Source organism: Ochotona princeps, chromosome 2 (genome assembly GCF_030435755.1).
Source record: "Ochotona princeps isolate mOchPri1 chromosome 2, mOchPri1.hap1, whole genome shotgun sequence".
Taxonomy (NCBI): domain Eukaryota; kingdom Metazoa; phylum Chordata; class Mammalia; order Lagomorpha; family Ochotonidae; genus Ochotona; species Ochotona princeps.
The window spans coordinates 120,135,931-120,159,366 of NC_080833.1; the positions used below are offsets into that span (position 1 = coordinate 120,135,931).

At 41.3% G+C, this 23,436-nt stretch overlaps 1 protein-coding gene across 1 annotated transcript in view; it reads left to right on the forward strand.

Annotated features, from left to right (window-relative positions):
• Positions 1–23,436, forward strand: part of LOC101526666 (flavin-containing monooxygenase 5-like) — a 47,395-nt gene that overhangs the window by 19,440 nt on the left and 4,519 nt on the right. Inside the window, exons 4-5 of the mRNA XM_058660576.1 lie at positions 686–828; positions 13,835–14,034. Of these exons, the coding sequence (XP_058516559.1) occupies positions 686–828; positions 13,835–14,034 (343 nt within the window). The remainder of the gene's footprint in view (positions 1–685; positions 829–13,834; positions 14,035–23,436) is intronic.

The window sequence follows — 23,436 nt, forward strand, 5'->3', positions numbered from 1 at the left end:
TTTAAGATTTATTTGAAGGTCAGAGTTTTAGCTACAGATAGAGCAAGAGACAAAGAGAGATGTATCTTTCATCCACTCCTTCACTTCCCAAATACTGGCAATGGCTGAGGCCAGGCCAAGCCGACGCCAGGGGCCTGGAACCCTAGCTAGACCTCATATTCAGTGTTCCAGACACTTCTGATGTTTTCTCGGGTACGTTAGCCAACAGCTGGATCAAGAGTGGATGTGCTGAGACTCGAATTGGTGCCCTTGTGGGATGTTAGCACTACAATCAGAAGCTTAACTCATGCTGCACAACACCAGAGTTCAAAATCACTTATTGATTGATTGATTGATTTTTATTGCAAAGTCAGATATACAGAGAGGAGAGACAAAGAGAAAGATCTTTCATCCGATGATCCACTTCCCAAGCGGCCACTATGGCCGGAGTTAAGCTGAGCCAAAGCCAGGAGCCAGGAGCCTCTTCTGGGTCTCCCACATGGGTGCAGGGTCCCAAGGCTTTGGGCTGTCCTACACTGCTTTCCCAAGTCACAGACAGGGAGCTGAATGAGAAGCAGGGCTGCTGGGATTAGAATCAGCACCCTTATGGGATCCTAGCATGTGCAAGGCAAGGACTGTAGCTTCTAGGCTATCATGCTGGGCCCTCAAAAGCACTTCTAGTAAATAATTATCTTCTTCCACACAGGCATTGAAAAATTTAAAGGCTGTTATTTTCACAGTCGGGAATACAAAACTCCTGAAGAATTTTCAGAAAAGAGAATCATTGTGGTTGGCATTGGGAATTCTGGAGTAGACATCGCAGTGGAACTCAGTCGTGTAGCCAAACAGGTTTGTTTTATTTCAACAACTTCACTAATGGGATTTCAAACTTCACTAATAGAAACCTATGCACCTATGAGCACCATCCAGAATGCGCATTTGGCTTTCCAGAAAAGAAATGGAAATCTATAGGTTCTGACCAAAGATGCTTTAATTTGCAGAGAGCGAAGGATGAAGGTAAAATTATCTTTCATGCCCACTGTAACAAAAATTAATATTAGTATTAATATCCCCTACAAAAATTAACATTGACATAAGTAATTGAGTGACACATTAGAATAGATAAAATAAGATGTTAGATAATGGATTTGACATTCTCCTACTACAATAACACCTGGATCCTGAAATAGATTTGAAAAAACAGAATAGGCAAGAAATGCCTATTAGCATATTATTATAAAGTGAGAAAATTTCACATATTTCACAGCACAGATGTGAAAGCATAGTGATATTTCCCATCACCCTTCCTCCTGCTCATGTTCTCCACCCAATGTCCTCCTTCCCTATGTCTTTTTAAATTTTTGCAAGGCCATATATTCATTTAACTGTGTAATCACAGACTTAACATTTTGACAAATAATTAGCAAGGAAAAAAATACTATTATTTAGAGTGTAGACAAAGGTTGAAAACAATAATCAAATTGTTGCACTGGTGCCTAGGCAACATCACGAGGCCTGGGAACTCACACATGCTTGGGTCCCAGATAGGCAGGAAAGGTGGTATTGGGGCCCCAAGCTGGCATGCTGGTATGGTGTGGTAGCAAATCTGCTCAGGGACTCATGAACATGCTTGAGTCCTGGGTGGGCAGAGGGGTAAGGCCTCAGGCTGGCATGCATACTAGAAGTCTCATTTTGGGGACCTGTGTATGCACTTGGATACCAGAGCTTCAGACCTGGGGTGGCCCAGCCCATTCCATATCCAATTTTTGGGTGCACCAGGCTGGGAAACCTATGCACTTGTGAGTGCTAGAGCTGTGGGTTGCTCAGGGAAGGAAATATGGGATGTGAGGGACAGGGAACCACTGAAGGAGTATGTTGCTGGTGAGGAATGACTTCTAGGAGACTTCCATCGACAAAGCCATTGTTCTTGCAGGTAAACAAGAGAACTAAGGCTGAGAGGTTTCAAGGAGGAAACTAGAGGATCTTTCTCAGTTGGACCAATGTATCCATCCACATAGGAGACCAGAACTGGGCAAGTTAGCATTGACCACTGCCCCTCCACTGGTGCACATAAAAGCTAGGACTTAGAGGCCTACCCAAAAGGAATAGACCACAGTACCACCAATTAGTGTCAGAGCAACTGTTGGGTCATAATAGGATGGGCCATGACACTAAACAGCATGTGAGAGTACCAGGCTTGGGAGCAGATTCTACGGAGTAGATGTGGCCTTACTCGTGTAGGACTTAACACCCACTGGTTTGCTCAAGAGCTGAGGGTTGGTAACAGGCCAGTGGAATTCACCGACACTCATGGGTGCTGGGGTTGGGAACAAGCTGGGCTGGTCCAGGTTGCAGCACCCATAGGCACATCCAAGAATTGGGCATGGGGTGGGCTAGGTTGCAATATCCATGAGCACATACAAAGGCCAAGACTGAGAGGTGGGTTACACCAAGTAGGGAGAGGCTAGCACCCACTGGAATGCATGAGATCTGGGTCTGGGAATGGACCTAGTGGGGGAACTTGGAAAACTCCCCTGGTGTGTTGTAACTTCTGATGGTAAGCACATGAATCAGGGCTTGGTACTTGTCAGACTGGGCAAGGCTGCTGCATTTGTTGGCAAGTGTTTGGGTTGTTTCTGGGGTAGAAGAGAGGTGGAGCAGTTCGGGATCAGACCAAGCCATAGCTCGTTGGCACACATAGGAGCTAGGGAGGTGTGGCAGGTTATACCAGGCTAGACTACCACACCTACTGGTTTGTATGAAAACTACAGATAGAGGCAGATTGGACAGGGATAGGCTCTAGCACCTACCAGTGAGAGTTGGGACTGAGGACAGGCCAGGCCAGGCAGCACCATCCAATGGCAAAGGCCAAGACAGGGGCAACTTATGCGAGGCTGGGTCACATTATCCAGTGGCATGCACAAAATCTATGGCTGAGAGCAGGCCTGGTGAAGGAGCCAATGGGATGACCTAGCTGGGTTGTGGTTCCCACTGGTGAATGCAAGAGCTGAAATGGAGCATGGAACTGACCTGGACATGACTGCAGCATCCCTTGACATCTCCTTTTACAACAGAGCCGGTATCCACTGCTCTGTCTTTTTCATTAAATAGAACATGTTCTTGGAGGTGAGTCCAAGGACCCAGGCCAGGCATCTCAAGTATCCCCCACACCTGGGGCTCATGAACCCGATACCCACCTAGTAGATGGGTCCCAGAACTTGGGCCAGGAGACCCAAGTCCCACTGATCCCCCGCTCCGGGATTCATGAACCTGACACCCACTTCATAGGCAGGTTCCAGGACCTGGGCTTGGTGACCCGAGTCCCGCCAAATGCCCCATTCCCAGGGCTCAGGAACTTGGCCACCACCACACAGGTGGACCCCAGGACCTGAGCCAACCTACCCTAGCCCTGTCCCCATAATTGGCCCCCAGTTGACCCCAGGCTAGCATGACACCTTGCCTCAGCGTCTGCAGTCTTACTGAGCAGCCTGGCCTAGCCTAGTCTGCCCTGTTCCAGCTCCTTTTGGTGGATACTACAGCCTATCCAGGCCCAGCCTGATTGTTGTCCTGGTCCTAATGTGAACTGGCTGCTGCTATGGCCTGATCTGGCTCCTCCTGCCCCCTGCCTTGGTTCTCAGATCTGCCAGTGGGTGTAATGCTGGCCCAGACTGGTCCACACCAAGACTTGACCCACATGTGTACTGGCAGGTACTGTAACCTGGCATGGTCTGGGCTGCTCCTTGCCTTGCTTGTTGCACTCACCTGCAGGGACTGCATCCTAATGAAGGAGTTTCCCAAGTTTCTCCATCAAGTCTCCTCCCAGTGGCAGTTCTCGTGCACACCAGTGGATCGCTGGCCCAGGTTGACTTTGTCCACCTCCTGCCCTGGCAAGAAAAATGGCCTTGCTCAACCAGCCACACCCATACTGGTTCTTGTTCTTGGCTGCACCCAAACACAGCTTTTATTGTTTTAAAAGATGCTGAAAAAAAAACTATAATCAAATCTCAAGATTTCACTCTTGCTCATACAGTTTATATTTTTTGTACTCTATATATTAGTTACTAGAGATCAGGAAAAATACATATTTGTCTTTGGAACTGGCTTATTTCTCTGAACATTATAGCTTGCAGTTACACCCATTTTATTGCAAAATAAAATCTCATTCTATTTTTGGTTGAGTAGTATCCCATAGTGTGTTTGCACAAGTTTATTTATCTAGCCATTTGCTTTGAGTCATCTTGTTTGATTTCATATATTAGCAACTGTGAGTTGAACTGCAATGAGCAGGGGGTATCAATATCTTTCTCATAAGGTGATTTCATTTTATTTGGATAAATTCCCAGGAGTGTTTTAGCTGAATCATCTACTTTCAATCTCTGAATAATCTCCAGACTGTTTGCCATAGTGGTTGTATTAGTTTAATTCCCACTGAGAGTAGACTAGGGTACATTTGTCCCCACATCCTTAACAGAATGTATTGTTTTGGGATTTTTGGATAATGGCCATTCTAACTGCTGTGAGGAGAAATCTTTTGTGGTCTTATTTGCATTTCTCTAATGGCCACAGATCCTAACAATTTTTTTCATATGTTTGGTGATCCTTATTTCATTCTTTGAAAACTGCCTGTTCATGTCCTTCGACTGTTTATTTTTATTATTATCCATTATACAGCTTTGTAGCTATAGGGCTTCCCCGTTCTGCTCCTTTCCCTTCCTCCCTCCTCTCCCCTCCCCTTTGTCCCCTGTATTTTACAATAATATAGTCCTTCATTTGTAATCTTGATTCCAGCTTTCTGCTGTTTATGTGAGTCATGACTCTGTAAGTATAAACAATGGTACAGAGTCTAGTATGTTGTTATCAAGGTATATTTAAGAGCTTCATTGGGGGGCCATTTTTATTTCAGGAGTAGAGATGCATAATGCAGTTATTCTTTGTATCCTGGTACTCTGGTCTCCACTACACTATCTACGAGATGAAAAGTGTATACTTGTTTACCTAGCTATCTTTTTGTTTTCTATTTTGGAGGAAAGTTGTCTTATATCAGAGAGAACATATGCTCTTTTTAATCATTTCTTAACTGGACTGCATGTTTTATTGTTGTTTGAGTTTCTTGAGCTTTGTTGAGAACCTGGATATTAATCTTCTATGATTCACACAATTTCCAGAATTTTTTCCTATTATGTTGGAAGTGCTTTGCTTTGTAAACAATTTTCCTTGTGGTCAAGGAGCTTCTTAGTTTGATATAATCCACATATTTATCTTTACTTTAATTGTACCTGTTTCTGTGATGTTTTCCAAGAAGTCTTTGCCTACGTCCCAGAGTTTCTCTGATGATTTCATGTTAGGCATGTTAATTTTTGCAGTTGTGAGATTTGAAAAGAATGAAGCAGGGACTCTTTCCAGAAGATCAGCTGACAAAAATTTTTGATGATGGAGTGAAAGAAAATAGTGAAAACTCCACAATGGGACAGAACTCAGAAATACCAGTTGCAATCAGCCCTGTGGGGCAGTCAGTGACCAGCACAGCAACAGCTTACCACCACATCAAGTAAGACACACCATGCCAACATCATTTTAGTTTTAAAACAAGAAAAAAATAATGAAGAGAACTAAAGACCAAGATCCCCGATGAGCATAGATGCAAAAACCTTCAACAAAATAAGGCCTAATAGAATCCAACAACACAATAAAAAGATCATTCACTCAGACCAAGTTTGAGTTATAGCTAGCATGCAAGGATGGTTCAACACAAATCAATAAATTTAATGCATCACATTAGCAAGATGAAGAATAACAACTATATGATTATGTCAATAGAGTCAGAGAAATCATTTGATAAAACACAATGTCCTTTCATGATAAAGACCTTCAGCAAATAGGACACAGTAGGGTCATTTCTCAACCCTATCAAGCCAATATGTGCAAAACTCACGGCCAGTAGTACCACATTGAAAGGGACAAGTTGGAATCATTTCTGCTAAGAGCCAGAACCAGACAAAAATGCCTGTTCTCACTGCTGCTCTTCAACAACCCTGGAAGTTTTAGCCAATGAAACTGGGCAAGAAAAATAAATCAAAAGGACACAAATTAGAAAGGAGGAGATAAAGGTATTCCTGTTTACAGATGACATGATCCTCTAAATAGGGGAACCAAAAGACTTTCATAAGACTATTTTAACTCCTAAAGCAGTTTGGTAAAATTGCATGATATAAAATCAAAATACAAATTCAATAGCCTCTGTGTATACATTAATTCCACAAATGAGCAAGAATTTGTAAGCTCAATCCACTCACAATAGTTACAAAAATATTTTAAATATGTTGAAATAAATTTTACCTAAGATGTAAGTGATCTCCATGGTAATAATTTCAGAACATTAAAGAAATAGAAGAAGACTCCAAAACATGGAAAAATCTTACATGTCCATGGATTGACTTCTGGACCTAGAACTGGTTAGGTTCCTTTGTTTTTGCATATGGTGACAAAAAAAAAAACCTACAGAACTGATTAAGGTACAACAGTATTCAACAAAGGTTACTGTGCTGTTGCTTTAAAATTTTTATTCAGGCCGGAGGTTGAGTTATAATCAAAATGGACTAAGGTTGCTTTTTTAATGGTTGGGATGCACACCTGTAATTTTATCAGATTTTTAAAATTCTACAGTTGTTATCATCATCACCATCATTTTGAAGAGACAGTTTTGTAGTTATATGGTTCTCCTCATGCCCTTCATTGTTTTCCAATTTCCTCTTCCCAATATTATCAGAGAGTTATAGTCCTTTAGTAACAGTCACAGGTTAAACATTCTGCTATTTAAGTGTATCATGGCATTGTGGGAATAGGCAATGGTAAAAACTCTAATATCAGATTGTCAAGATATATTTAACAGTTTCATTGGGACTCTTCCTTTTGTTCAGTAGAGATGCACACTTCAGTATTTCTTCAAAGTATGCTAGGTTCCATTTTACAGCTAATTTGAGAATATATGTATATACTTGCTTACCTATATATCCAGCTGTTTCAAATTTTGCATGATGGTTGCTTTACATCAGAGAGAACACGTGGTATTTTTTCTTTTGGGACTGGCTTATTTCACTGACCATAGTGGTCTCCAATTGGGACCCACATTGTTGCAAATAGTAAAATTTCATTCTTTTTAATGGCTGAGTAGTAAAGTAGGGGCGTGTCTCACTCCGCTCCGTTAAGCTATCAGCACAGAAACAAAGTCAGTGGGGACAGTTTTGTCCCTCTTTGAAAATCGCCTAGTGCCTCCTTGCCCGCAGATGCCTGCGAATGCTACAGCTGCTGCTTAACTTCAATGACCATTAGGTGGCATTCTAACTTCATTGATTCTGTTCTCCCTGTACTAGGAGGGAAAGAAGTTGGTTTTTCCTTCATGATGATTATGGATGCCCCAGCCCTGGTTCCAATTTGAGCTCAAAGTTATTCTTTTCCACAGATTTAGTGTACGGTGGTCTTGCTCGCAGCCCTGGGGTTCATAGTCCGCACACACAAAAGCTACTGTGACCTCCTCTGCTTCAAAATGGCCTCCCTGGTTTGGGTGCCAAATTAAGCACAGGAAGAAAAAAAAATGTGAATTCCTACTACAATCTGAGGATATCCGGCTCCTCACCCTCGCTCTAATCTGAGCCCGAGACTCATGTGCACAAGATTCTGTGTCATGCAGGGTTCTGTGCCACACAAGTCTGTGCTGTGTGCATTACCCGCACGCAGCACTGGGTTTTGCAATTGGCGCTCCCAAAGCTGCTGCAACCTCTTCGGACCAGCCATAGCAACTCAGGGAGGGGGTTCACATGAATCACCAAAAGGGCACACACACAAAAAAAGGATTTGACACATAAAAACTAATGCTTAAATGGTCAGCTGAAGGTTGCAGGAGCATCAATAATTAAACAATTATTCAGTATGGTATCTTGGCAGACATTGAACAACAAGAGAGCTGAGTCTGGGGGTGGAACAGGCATGGCTGGGCTGTAGCAACCAACAGAAAGAGCTGGAATGATTGTGGTTCAGTCAGGCAAGGCTGCTGTTCCTTCCAGGACAGGAGGTAGACCAAGTTGAGCTGAGACAAGCACCCACTATGGTGCACAAGATCTGCCACTTGGGGTGATCAAATAGAGGAGCTCTACAGTTGCTAAGATTGCAATCGACAGCATGCCCAGATGCTCAGATGGGATATGACAGTCCGTTGGAGCCTACAGAGGACATCTAGTACCATGACAGAGGATGGAGGATAGAACAAATTGGAAAACTCTCGCAGCAGAAAGTTGACAACAAGTAACTGGGTGAATGGAGACTCTAAGGTGGACTATGTCAGTCAATGGACCCTGGAACGATTTCCTCATCCTTGGAGCAACAAAAATTAACAGCATTTCTGAATTACTGAGACGACTCGAGCAGAGCCTCAGAGTATGGTCCACATCGGAGAACCTGGGATGACACTGGGTAGCTAGTCCCCATCCCCAGGTACTGATGCGGTTAGCATGCAGGGTGCATTTTCTCCCCTTATCTTTCACTTCCCCTAGTTACAGGGAGAAGAAAAAGAAACTTGAAAACAATGATCTCATCCACTTTGCCCTAACTGTTGGCCCTTCCCACCCTAATCAGTGGTCCACATGGACATGCCTCCTTCTCAACTACCTAAACATCATAAAAAATAAACCTTTTAGGGCTCGGCAGCGTGGCCTAGTGGCTAAGGTCCTCGCCTTGATCCCATATGGCCGCTGGTTCTAATCCTGGCAGCTCCACTTCCTCTCTATCTCTCCTCCTCTCAGTATATCTGACTTTGTAATAAAAATAAATCTTTAAAAAAAATAAATAAATAAACCTTTTAAAAAGGAAAGAAAGAAATAGGGATGCAAGTTGCTTTCTCAATCTGAAAGTGTCAATTTCAGTACATTTGGATTTACTCCCAGGAATGGAATGCTGGGTCCTGTGGTATATCAATTTTCAATTGTCCCAGCACTCTCCATACTGACTTCTACAGTGTCTGCATTAGGCTACACTTCAACCAACAGTGAAGTAGAATACAATATTCCCCACAGCTCTACTTCATCTTTTGCATGGTTATTCTCATTGGAATTAAGTAGAACCTAGTGTGGTTTTTACTTGTATTTTCCTAACTGATAAGGAACTTGAAAATTTTTTCATGTTTGTTAGTCATTTGAACTTGTTCTTTTGGAAAATATCTGCTCATTTCCTTTGCCTATTGATTAGGAGAGTAGTTTGTTTTGCTATTGTTGCGCTTCTGGAATCCTCTGTAGATTCCAGATAAGAGTACACTGTCAGTGGTGTAGAGTAGAGATATTTTCTTGTGTTCTGTTGGTCATCACCTCATGTCATTGATCATTTTCCTTGATGTACGGATGCTTCTTAGCTTAGTCCTATTTGTTCATGTTGGTTTTAACTGCCTGTGCTTTTTGTGTTATTGGATATGTCTTTGTTTGCAGAGTGCTAGTAAGTTTTGGTATAAGTTTAGATCCTTGATTCATTTAAAGCTGATTTTTGTATAAGATGAAAGATAATGGTCTTGCTCTTTGCTTCTGCAAGCATACACCCAATGAACCCATCAGTATTAGTTTAAAAGGCTGTCCTTTTTCTCTGGATTGTTTTTTGGTTCAGTTATCAAAAATCACTTCTGAGGTTTCTATTCAGTTCCATTGCTGTTCTTTGCTTTTTGACCAATACCAAGCTGTTTTGATTACCACTGCCCAGTAGTACACCTTGAAGTCTAATCATGTGATTCCTCCAGCTTTGTCTTTGTTGTTTAACATAGCTTTGGCAGGGCTTGGTGCAATGACCCAGTCGCTAAATCCTCACCTTGCACACACTGGGATCCCATGTGTCCTGGCTGTGCCACTTCCCATCCAGCTCCCTGCTTGTGGCCTGGGAAAGCAATGGAGGATGTTCCAAATCTTGGGACCCTACACCTGGGAGGTGGGAGACCTGTAAGCAGCTCCTGGTTTCACATTGGTTCAGCTTAGACTATTGCAGCCACTTGGGGAATGAACCAGCAGACTGAAGGTATTTGTATCTATTTCTCTCTGTAAATCTGCCTTTCCAATAAAAATAAATAAATATTTTAGATAGTTTTGGCTATTCACAGTCTTTCTTTTCATATAAATTTTAGCATTATCTTTTCTAGCTCTGAGAAGAATGTTTTTGGAAATTTTATTGGAACTGCATTGAATCTGTAGATTACTTTTAGTAATATGAACATTTTGATGTTGATTTTAACAATCCAAAAATATGGAAAATTTCTCCATCTTTCGATGTCTTCTATTTATTTTTTTTAATATTTTGTAGTTTGAATTGCAAAGGTACTTTACAATGCTGGTTAGATTTATTCTAAAGTATTCAAGTTTCTTTGGTAGTATTTTGAATAGTACTGATCTTAGAAGTTCTTTCACAAGTCTGGCATGATGGCTCAGTAGCTAAATCCTTACCTTGCATATGCCAAGATACCATATGGGCACTGGTTCATGTCCCATTCAGCTCCCTGATTTTTGTCCCTGATTTTGAGGACAACCCAAAGCCTTGGGACCGTGAACCCACGTGGGAGACCAAGAAGAAGCTCCTAGCTCCTGGTTTCAGGTCAGCTCAACTCTGGCTATTGTGGCCACTTGGGGGTGAACCAGTACACAGAAAATCTCTCTGTCTCTCCTACATTCTGTAAATTAGTCTTTCCAATAAAAAGAAATAAAATTTTAAATTTTTTTAAATAAAAAGGAAGCTCTTTCTCAAGCTTGAGTTGTTTGCATATGTTAAGGCCATTGATTTATGTCTGTTAATTTTTGCATCCTGCTACCTTTCCAAACTCTTGTTTTCCAACAGTCTCTTTGCTGAGTCTTTGGCTTCCCATATGCAATTGTCATCTGTGCACAGAGATAATTTAACTTCCTCATTTTCAATTTATAATTTTTTAATTTCTTTTTCTTACCTAGTAGCTTTGGCTAGGGCTTCCAATACTCTGTTAAATAGCAGTAGTGAGAGTGGACATCCTTGTCTAGTTCCAGATCTTAGTAGGAAAGCTTCCATATTTTCCCCCATTCAATATGATGCTGACATTGGGATTTTCATATATTGCTTTGATTGTGCTGAGGAATGTTCCTTCTATGCCTAATTTGCTTAGGGTTTTTAGCATGAAATGGTGTTGAATTTTATCAAATGCTTTCTTTGCATCTGTTGAGATGATCATGTAGATTTTATATCTCATTTTGTTGATGTGGTGTATCACATTTACTGATTTGTGCACACTGAACCATTCCTGTGTGCTCTGGATGAATCCCATCTGATCTGGATGTTATATTCAATGGCAGTAATTTGTTGAGGATTTTTACATCTATGTTCATCAGGGATACTGGTATATAGTTCTCTTTCTCTGTTGTGTCTTTTCCTGGTTTTGGGAATTAAGGTGATGGCCTCATAGAAAAATATGAGAGAGTTGCCTCCCTTCCTATTGTTTTGAACAGAGTATGAAGGATTCAAGTTATTTCTTCTTGGAAAGTTTGGTATAACTCAGCAGAGAATCCATCCGGTCCTGGAATCCTCCCAGCCCTGTTGGGAGGGAGTTAATTACTTATTCAGTCTCTATCCTAGTTATTTGTCTATTTAGGTTTGTAATATCCTAATGTTTCGGTAAAGTGTATATGTCCATTAACCTATCCATTTTTTCTAGATTTTCTAATTTGTTGGCATAGTTGTTTGCAGTATTTTCTAATTATTCCTCAGATGTCCATGGTATCTATTGTATATTTCTTTTTTATCTCTGCTTTTATTGAGTCTTCTCCCTTCTTTTTTTGGTTAGTTGGGCAAATGGCTTATCTATTTTATTATTTAAAAAAAACTAGCTCTTTGATTCATTGAATTTGTATGGAGGGTTTGTTTCAAATTTGTTTATATTTCTTCTCTAATATTAGTATTGACTTATTTCTGGTTGTTTTTCCAGATCCTTAAGATGTATTAATAACTCATTTACTTGGTGCCTTTCTAGGTTTGGGGGGCTTTTTGTTGTCTGTTTGTTTAGGTTTTACTTATTTTTATTGAAAAGGTAGGTCAGATTCATGGAGTGAAGGAGACACAGAGAGGAAGATCTTCCATCTGCTGGCTCACTCCCCAAATGACCATAATGGCCAGAGCTGAGCCAATCTGAAGCCAGGAGCTACAGTGGCTCAAAGCTGGGAACAAGATTTTAGGTCTCCCAGGTGGGTGCAGGGTCCAAGGGTTTGGGCCACTCTCTACTGATTTCCCAGGAAATAAGCATGGAACTGGATGGGAAGTGGAGCAGCCAGGACATAAGCTAGCACACAAGCAAAATCCTGGCACTTGAAAGGTGAGGATTTAGCCATTGAACCATCATGCCAGGCACCCTAGTGTGTTGATATAGGCACTAATTGCAATGAACTCGTAGTACTGCTTCTGCTGTTACTTCATACATTTTGATGTGCTGTATTGGCATCTTATTTCCATTAATTTGCTTTCTTTCACATCTCTTCTATGACCCATCATTCAAACATATGCATGTTATTAGCTCTCCAAGCATTTTGACTTGCTGGCCACCAGCGTCATTCCATAGTGGTCTGAAAAGTGAATCATAATATTGGTATAGTGGTATCATTATCACTCTTTTGGATTTGCTGAGGCTTATTTTATGGACTATCATAAGATCTATTTTGGATAAACTTATGCATTGATGAAAAATGTTTATTCTGTGTCTGTATGAAGAAACATGTTTGTGGTATTGGATTATGTGGACCCTCTGTATGGAGCAGATTGTGGTCTTACTGAATGTATGCCCAAATGGTTGCTTCTTCCTGCACCATCCTTTGTCACATTATAGATAATCCTTCACTCTGTGCACAAGACATTCATAAGCTGCCAACTGAGTGTCCCTGAGGTGGCAACATGGAGTGAGTGCACACTCCACTTCACCTTCTCATCTACCTGTAGGCACTCCACCATCCAGTCTCCACATGTGTCCAAACACTGGGTGGGTAGATAGTGTGATTCAACAACTGAACATGCCATCTGCTGCCCCAGCATGTACCTTCTTACCTGCATCTTGGAACTCTCAGGTCTCAGGCAAGAATTTGGGGTGCTAATTCACTTTCTCATTTTCTCCACCACTCCAGGTTTTCCTCAGCTGTCCAGTGAGTTCTGTTCTACCAAACTAACAATACCTCTCATCCAAGACTGCACTTCTTCTGCCTCTTCTGTGCCTTCCTTTCTTGCCAAAATCTGTGTGTTCCTACCATATACAGCTATCTTTGAAACTGTCTGGTTCATTAAAATAATTTCATATATATTTTTACTTCCAAATAAACAATATTAAATCAAATGGTACTTAATATTATGATTCACTTCAAACTTAAACCATCATTTATAGGTGAGTGCACAGAAGTTTACCACTCAGCAGTCATCAGTCAAAACTGGGCTTCATGCTAGATGACGTACCTCCCCACCCAAGAACACACAAACTCTGGCTAGGCTATTCAAGCATGATTAGGAGAAAAATGACTTTCACCTGATTCAGCAACAAAAGCTTGTAAAATTGGTAATTTTTCATCCCTAAAGTATCTCTGCATTAGCTCAGCCCCCATGAACTCCTCCAGGTTTGTGGGTTGTGCCTTTGGAAGCCCCGCTACTCTAACTTTAGGATGCAGAGATCTTTGGAGCATGAGCCCCCTCTCCAACACCAACAATAAAACTTTCTAAACTTCTCAGTGTGTGGTTGTTTCTCTGTATCTGCTCACTTGGTTACAACACAATAAAATATGAATGAACTGGTGTTATGCAATGACTCTTTCCCATTATTGGTTCTACCCATCTCCTTTAGGTATTTCTTAGCACTAGACGAGGAGCGTGGATCTTACACCGTGTTTGGGACAATGGATATCCCATGGATAGTTCATTTTTTACTCGGTTCAATAGTTTCCTGCATAAGATATTCACTACATCCTTCATAAATAATCACCTAGAGAAGATCTTGAATTCACGATTCAATCATGCACTGTATGGCCTGAAGCCTCAGCACAGGTATGAGAAAGGGTCTTAATGTATGTGATTATGTGTGGTTGCAAAAAAGGAATTTGTCATAAATATAGTCGAATTTCTGGCAACTAGTGATTCTATATATCACATCATACATATTATAGCATGTAAGCATGAAGCGTGAGCTTTCTTCCTAATATCATTCACTCATTCTTTCAACAATATTTTTTTATTAATTATTTTGCATTATGTGACAGTTTCATAGGCTCTGGGAATCCCCCCACCCCTCCCCTCCCCTCCCCCCTGGTGGATTCCTCCACCTTGATGCAGTATTACAGTTCAAATTCAATCAAGATTCTTTCCTTGCAAACGTATACCAAGCATAAAGTCCGGCTACTTATTGTCCAGATGGGTTGAACAGTTTCTTGGGGAGACCATTTCTGGTCCGAAGTTAGAGCTGGTAGAATATCATCCCAATCAATTAAGAGTCCCAATATAACATCAACAGCAATTTGCAACATTATGGAATTGACATGGTTTTGAGTAACCAGTATGTTAAAAAAAAAAAAAAAAAAAGAAGCAAGTTCTTAACCACAACCTATGATTAGCTCATTGACATTTCAATTTTAGTTTATATACAGGACCGGCTGTTAAATACCTTAAAATGGCTATAAGGTACCATTCAGCTGTCTCGTGTCTATTTCATTTTAGTATTTTCAGGGATCATTTCTATAGTTGTCAACAATAATTTAATATTTATTTTCTATGTGCCAAGCACACACACAAAAAGCAGTACACCACCCCCTCCGTAGCCAGGCTTCAAATGTAGCAGAGAAAGAAATGAAAATAGATTCAAACAAAGAAATGTGGTTGTGCTGAGATGGGTGCCCAGAGGAGGTTACAGACAGGCAGAAAATGAGACATAATCAAGTCAGTCAGGTTTGAGGGGAAATGGTAAGACTGACCACAGAGAAGGGGAGCTAGCCCCCTCAGTGTGTACACACCTGCGATATAATATTCATCTTTTTGGGACTGTTTCTTTTTTCACTTATTATCATGTTTTCCGATTGCATGCCTTTAGTCACAAAGGACAAGATTTCCTTGTTTATGGCTGAGTAGTATTCCATAGTGTAGATATACCACCTTTTCTTTATCTAGTCACCAGCTGATAGGCATCTACATTGAATCCACATTTTAGCTATTGTGAATTGAGCTGCTATAAACACAGGGACAGAGATAACTCTCATACACTGCCTTCACTTCATTTGGATAAATTCTCGGGGGTGGAATGGCTGGATCATATGATAGATCTATTTTTTTTATACCTGAGGAATCTCAGTACTGTCTTCCATGGTGGTTGCAATAGTTTACATTCCTACCAACAGTGGAATAAAGTATACTTTTCATACATCCTTGCCAGCATTTATTATTTTTCTTTTTATTTTTGTTTTCAGGTGATAGCCATTCTAACTGGGGTGAGGTGAAATCTCATTGTAGTTTTTTATTTGCATTGCCTTCATAGCTGGTGAACCTGAGTGCTTTTCCATATATATGCTGGCCTTGTGAATTTCATCATTTAAGAAATGCCTGTTCATGTCCTTTGCCCATTCCTTAATCTACTTCTTTTGCTGTTTGGATTTCCTTCACCTTTTTATAGATCCTAGATATAAATCCACTCTCAGTAGCATTGTTTTCAAGTATTTTTTCCCATTCTTGTTGGCTGCCTCATCATGTTGATGATGGTTTCCTTTGCAGTGCATAAACTTCTTAGCTTTGTGTAGTCTCAGTTGTTAATGTTTGTTTGATTATTCTTCTAGAGTCCTTTCCAAGGTGTCTTTGCTTATGTGTTGCAAAGCATCATTGATACTTTCCTCTAGTAATTTGATTAAATCAGGTTATAGATCTCGGTGTTTGATCCACTAACAGTTAATTTTTGTATGTACTGTAAAAGAGGGTCTTGATTCCTATGTCTGCATGCATAGATCCAATTTTTCCAAAATCAAATGCTGAAGAGACTTTCTTTTTTTCTGGTTGGATTTCAGGGGTTTTTTTCTGGATCAAGCTTAGTTGTAGATGTGTAGGTTAATTTGGGGGATTCATATTGTATTCTGTTGATATTTGGGTCTGTGGTTTTTATAGTATCATTGTTTTGCTTACAATTCCTCTGTAGTACATTTTTGGAGGCTGGTATTATTTTCATTGTTTAAGATTGTTTTATGTCGAGTTTCCATATGAATTTTAACAACATTTTTTCTGGATCTGAGAACAATGTCATAGATATTTTGATTGATATTTCATTTAATCTATAAATTGATTTTGATGATGTTAATTCTACTAATTTTTGAACTTGGGGAGTTTTCCATGGTTTGGTGTCTTGTCTATACCTTCAATTTTCTGTAATTTTCATCATAGATACCCCTAACTTCCATGATTAAATTTATTTCAAGGCATTGAAAGAGTTTTCAGTTATTGTGAATGTGACTGAACTTACAAGGTCTTTCTCAGCCAAGAAATTAATGTGTACACAGACACTGTTGAACTGTTGGTTTTATATCCTACAACTTTACCAAACTTTCTTAGGAGTTCAGATAGTCTCTTGGTGGAGTCTTTGGGTCACCTATACAGCTGGACTTTCTGCTTTCCATCTGCTATCTTTTTCTTGCCTAATGTCTCTAGCTAAAACTTCCAGAACTATACTGAACAGGAGCAGAGGGACTCGGCATCCTTGTCCAGTTCTGGCTCTTAGCAGAAATGTCTCCAACTTTTCCCTTTCACTGTGATAATACTGGCCCTGAGTTTATATATATATATATATACATATATATATATAGGCTTGATTGTGCTGAGAAACAACCCTACTGTGTCCTATTTGCTTAAGGTCTTTATCATAAAAGGATGTTGTTTCATCAAATGTTTTTTCTGACGTTATTGAGATAATCATAGGGTTTTTATTCTTCATCTTGCCACTGTGATGCATTAAATCTGTTGATCTGTCTATATTGAACCTACTCTGTATACAAGAGATAAGTCAAGCTTAGTCAACATGAATGATCTTTCTGATGTGTTGTTAGATTCTGTTAGCTAACATTTTGTTGAGAAATTTTCATCAGGGATACTGATCTGTAGTTCTCTTCCTTTTTAGTGTGTTTTTCTGGTTTTGGTGCTACAGTGTTGCTGACATCATAGTTGGAGTTTGGGAGGAATGTGTCCCTTTGCAGTGTTCTGAATAGTTTGAGGAGAATTGGATTTAGTTCTTCTTGAAAAGTTCAGTGGGATTCGGCAGTGAAGCTGGCTGGGACTGCGTTTTTCTTTGTTGGGAGTGTCCTTAGTCTATTCATTACATATGTTAGGTAGTTTTTCTATGGCAGCATGACTCAATTTAGCTAAATTGCATGTGCCCAGAAATTGACCCATTTTTTTTCTGATTTTCCAATTTGCTAGCATATAGCTGCATGTAATAACTCCTGATGACTTTTTGTGTGTTTGTTTGTTACTGTACTTCCTTTTTCATCTCTGTTTTATTGATTAGCATATTCCTCCTCTGCTTAATTGGGCTAATGGTGTACTGATTTTATAGTTTTTTTTTTAAAAAAAAGCTCTTCAATTCACTTATGCGTCATTTTTTTGTTTCATTTTTGTTTCTTCTTATTTTAAACTGATTTTTTCTAACAACTTTGCAAATGGTTTGTTGCTTTTCCAGGTTCTTGAGATGCACTGATAGGTCATTTATTTTATGCCTTTCTGATTTCTTAATAGAGGCATTAATTACTGTGAACCTCACCTAACACTGTTTTTGTACTATCCCCTAAGTTTTGGCAGGTTGTGCTAGCATTGTCATGTACTTCCAAAAGTTGTTGCTATTGTTTGATTTCCTCTATGGCCCACTGTCCATTTGATATTTGGTAGTGTGGTAATATATTGTTCATTCTTCATGATTTGCATATTTTCTATAAATTCTTAAGTTGTTGATTTTCAGCTTTATTCCACAGTTGTCAGAAAAGACACGTGTTTTCAATGTTTTAAATTTTTTCTGAGGCTTGCTTTATGGCCCAGCCTGTGATTGATCTAAAAGTTGGTTCCAGGAGTCGATGAACAGAATGTACATGCTGTTCTGTCTGCAGCTGTCTGATGGAAAGTTCTGTAGGTTTCCATTAGGTCCATAACATAGATCTGCTCTGTTTCTTTGCTAATTATCTGTCTAGTTGATCTATGCAATGATGAAAGTGGGGCGTTGAAAAAATTCCCCATTATTATTTTATTGGAGTCTATGTCTGCCTTTTGATTCAGTAACAATTGCTTTAGATGGCCAAATGCCCTGGTATTGGGCATATATACATTTCTATAGTTGCTTCTTGTTGAATTGATCCTTTTTTTTTTTATAATCTATTTTATTGTGTTGTTGTTGACAATCTTTTCATAGTTAATTACAGTTAAAGAAAGAAAAAGAAAAAAAAAGGTTCAGGGGGATAGGGAAGTGGGCAATACTATTATGTCCATATTGTTTCCATCTTGTATCTGAGGTAAAGGAGGATATTGAGGGAGAAGCCCCACCCGGTTTCCCGCCCACCCCAAGTCCCGGATGTGGGGCATGCTCTGAGATATGTGCTCAAGTGGTGTTAATAGTTCTCCAGTTATGAATCGCTGCCAGTTTCACTCGATGAGGTCGTCCACTGATTGATATGGTCCATCATAAAGTCTCCGTTTGCCCCATTTTTCGCTGCTAACATATAGCTGAGATGAATGATTGATCTGCTCTGTCTTCTGTCTTTTCTTGATTAGAGTTCTGAGTCCAGCAGTTCGATTGGGGAGATCTCCAAAGAAACTTTGAGGTATTCCCAGACTAGTTTCTTGCATGTTCTAGCAAGCACAGGGCCCGGCACAGTCCATCATCCCGATCAGCTGGTGGTTGCAATTGCTGGGTTGGTTCTGTTTTCAGTCCCGAGTTGCACTGGAACCAATGGGTGTTGCAGTCCAGTCTGGTTCTGCCCAGCACATACTCGGCCCTCACACTAACCAGTGGGAGCTGCAGCCTAGTTGGGGCGACCCACGATAACCCTCACCCGGCCCGCCCCTGGTTTGCCAGTATGTGTAGCAGAAGACCAGTCTGTCCCCCATCCCATTTGGCTCTGGCACTTGTCAATGGGTATTAAAGCTTAGTTCTATCTAACCAACTCAACCATCCAGCCCTCACGGGTGTTGTTGAGTGCCTCTCTATCTAGCCATCCCAGCTCCCATCCTAGTTTTCATGCCCTCCCACGGGAAAAGTGACCCAAGAAGGGGGAACCCACTTTTTCCCTCCCAGGTCTCTCTGTCCCGGTTTATGCACTCTTTAGGTGGTTCTGTGATTTGACTTGACAGAATTAGTCCCCAGTGCCAGCTTCTGCGGCTATGCCCAAACATCCCTCACCCACTCTAATTTATGCTTGCACCAGCAGGAATAATCAGCCCAGCCTGGCTTTTCCCTGATCTAGTCCACATGCAGCGCACAGGTGTTGTAGCCTTGCATAGTCTAGTCTGTCTCTATCCCAGCCCACGCTCTCCGGTGGGAGTAGCTGTCTGGCGAGGGAACCAGCCCCCTAATCCCCCTGCCAGTTCTGCCCCTCCCTTCCTTCCTGGATCTCACATGTGCTGGTTGGGTGCTGCATTCATATCCAGTACAGGCAACCATGCCCTGGCATTCCATAATGTGTACTGGTTTTGTCGCGACCAAACCCAGCTCATCCCACGAATTGATCCCTTGATCCATATGTGATGCCATTCTTCATCTCTTTTAATAGCTTTTGTGTTAAAGTCTATTTTGTCAAATATTCGAAAGGCTACACCTGCTTCTTTTTCCTTTTCATAGCCATGGAATATCTTTTTCGAAATTTCCAGTTTGTGTATCTTTGTTGATGAAGTGTATTTCTTATAGGCAGCATACAGATTGGTCTTGTTTTTTTACCAGTTAAGCCAGTCTGCATATTTTTCTTGGAGAGTGTCTTTGATTTTATCTTATGATTGGAGAGTTTGGTCTATTTTTTTTTTTAAAGATTTTATTATTATTGGAAAGCTGGATATACAGAGAGGAGGAGAGACAGAGAGGAAGATCTTCCATCCGATGTTTCACTCCCCAAGTGAGCCGCAACGGGCCGGTACGCGCCAATCCGATGCCGGGAACCAGGAACCTCTTCCGGGTCTCCCACGCAGGTGCAGGGTCCCAAAGCCTTGGGCCGTCCTCGACTGCTTTCCCAGGCCACAAGCAGGGAGCTGGATGGGAAGTGGAGCTGCCGGGATTAGAACCGGCGCCCATTTGGGATCCCGGGGCTTTCAAGGCGAGGACTTTAGCCGCTAGGCCACGCCGCCGGGCCCTGGTCTATTTTTGTTCATGGTTATTATTGAAAGGTAATGACTTGGTCCTACCATTTTTCCATAACTATTGTCATCATTTACTTTTGTCATCATTTACTTTAGATTTCCATTTTAATTTTTCTTTCTTCTTCTTCTTTTTTTTTTTTTTCGACTTAGATGCTTCAAAAAACCTGTCTTAAAGATCAGAAATTCTTTCTTCTATCTGGACTTGTTTGTTGCTAAGGCTTTTTAAGGCTTTCTATTTTTTTTTTAAGTTTAATTTATTGGGTTCTTCATTTCTGATACTGCTTGGCTCTTTTTTCTATATCTGTCTTTTTGCTGAATTTCACTTAGCTGTCTAATTCCAGTTAAGTGCTTATCTGTATTTTTTTTCTCTCTGGAGTGTGGGGCTTCTGAAGTGTGCAGAGCAGGTCCTGCTGCTGCTGTGGGTACACCAGACACATGGAATTCTGGTCAATATCAAGCTTAGAAGCTGGCTCCCAGGAGGATGGCTCACTGACTCCAAGCCACTGCCCAACTCCAGGACTTCAAGACTAGCCCTAAGCCCACATGCAGGAGGCAGGTCTCATGGATGTGATCTGGGAGAACTGCTAGATCTATAAGAATGACTTTGGCTGTTTTGTGCTGCTTTTCACTGGCTGCTTGCTGGACTGGATTTGGTACAGGAACATAAAGTTTGACGCACAGTGAACAGTAATGCTCCAAACTGGCAGCTTTCATGGGAAAAGCTAGAGCCCTGAGCCCCATGCTGGGATCAGGCAAAGCACAGAAACTCAGCCAGAGACTCCAGCAAGGAGGGGCAATTGTACTGTGTTATGACAGACACAAAGCCCAGTTCAAAGCCCCAGTAAGTCACAGTTGGGCTAGGTGGAGCACAGCAAGATAAAACCTCCAGGTAATGTTTTGGGTGATGACAGAAAGCTCTAGTAGTTGCTCCTAAGATGGGTAAGAATCCAGAGTGATACCAAAGATAGGTGTGGTGCAGTACCTCTGGCTACTGTCAATGGGAAGGGTTGGAGTAAACTGATATAGAACTCAGTCTGCCAGGCTTCCCTGTGCCAGAAGCAGCAGATTGACTCACAACTTAGAGTAAGCACATGGTACCGACAATTTTTACTCACTCAGGTGCATGTAACATTCAGAGTGCACACACACTTCGTATTTCATGTTCAGATTCTATGGCAAGATCCACTCCCAGCATTCAGGGAGCTTTGGACTGAGTGGAGACCAGGGAACCCTGACTTAAGCCTGGTGTGCACAAATCCATCTGCAACCAGCACCTTTTCAAGTGTTCAAGAGAAAGGAGAAAATGGGTAGAAGGATGATCCCTAGAAAAGTTCCCCCTACTTCCAGGATCCTAAGGGATAAAATATTCCAGTTGCCCTGCTTGTACTCTCCACAGAGTGTTAAATGGGATAAAACAATGGACTCACTTCTGCTCTTGCTCTGTTAGGCCCAGCTGCAACTCAGAGCTCAGTCTGCCTTGCTAGACTGCAAGAATATCTCATAAATATTCTGGAGACTCCTAGAGAGAAGACAGACAAAGGCTTCAATCTCCCATTTCAGAATGCTTTGCAATAGTGACTCTCCTCTCAAAGAGAGTGCCGTGGCCCATGATCTGGGTGCTGGGGAAGGGGCAGCACCAACTCCCTTCCTTCTGAAGCAAGGTGACTGTGAGATATTCAGGGAGCTTTTCTTACAGAACTGTTAGTCTATGGTGCCCGGGTCTTCTCCAGCGAGGATGACTGACACAAGTGTTCTGCTGAAGCCCCTACTAGGAGTTGCCTCTAGTCCTGAGACCAGGAATAAAGATGCAGTCACCATCACCACTGCTTTGACCTGGTTCCTCTCTCTACGCTGTTACACTGATGCTTGAACTGTATGCCCCTCATTCCCTTACTGCAGTCTACTACTCTTTCTTGGGGTTCTCATCCAAAGCACAGCTGCTTTGGGTTTTTCCAGTCAAGGAAAAGGACACTCGACTTCTCTGTTTGGCCATTGTGGATCTCTAATAGTACATTTTAAAAAAATACATGGAGTTCTCAAATGTTCAATGTTCATCTATTTCCCTCTCTTCGGCCATTAATAGCTAAGCTTTTAAACTCAATCAAGGAGGTCATTCTACCACTAATTATAAAAAACTTTTTTTAAAAAAGATTTATTTATTTTTATTGCGAAGTCAGATATACAGAGATAGGAGGAGAGACAGAGAGAAAGATCTTCCGTCTGATGTTTCACTCCCCAAATGAGCTGCAACGGCTGGTGCTGCGCCGATCCGAAGCCGGGAACCAGGAACCTCTTCCAGGTCTCCCACCTGGGTGCAGGGTCCCAAGGCATTGGGCCATCCTCGCCTGCTTTCCCAGGTCACAAGCAGGGAGCTGGTTGGGAAGTGGAGCTGCTGGGATCAGAACCGGCGCCCATATGGGATCCAGGCGCGTTCAAGGTGAGGACTTTAGCCGCTAGGCCATGCCACCGGGCCCCAAATACTTTCTCGCAGCATTCTCACTGCCAAATTTTTATCCATTTGAGTCTCTAATCAAAATCTGTTTTCAACATGGTGACTGTAAAAGCCTGAATTTATTTATATGCTTGTAGTAAATACTCTTTTACCTTCGTAATAATTCCAAATTAAGTGTCCTTGAACTTTTATTCTCTACTCCTTCTTGCAAAACTCCATAAAGGTAAACTCGGTTTTACACATTTTATACATATTTATTTGGCTTTTCTATCTCTGTGTCTTTTTTCACATCCAATGCCTTGTTATCAGTTCAAACCTTAACTATCTACAACACCTTGGGTTTTTTTTAACCAAGCAGTTCCTTCATCCTTACAATAAAAGACTACCTGGGCAATGTGGTCACCTGATAGCCCTTTTCCTGAAAGAAGTCAGGAATTCTCTGAACGGAGTTCCTGGAAAGGCTTATGTATACCTGCAAAATGCAAACCCCGCATAACCATGCATCTTCGCGCTTTCTCAATCATCCTCTCTCAAACATTAATTCAAGGCCTGGAGCTAAGACAATCATTTAGCCTTGAACGACAATTTGAGTGGGTGAATGACTAATTCTGCTGCAAAGGTGCCATGGATCTATCCTGGAG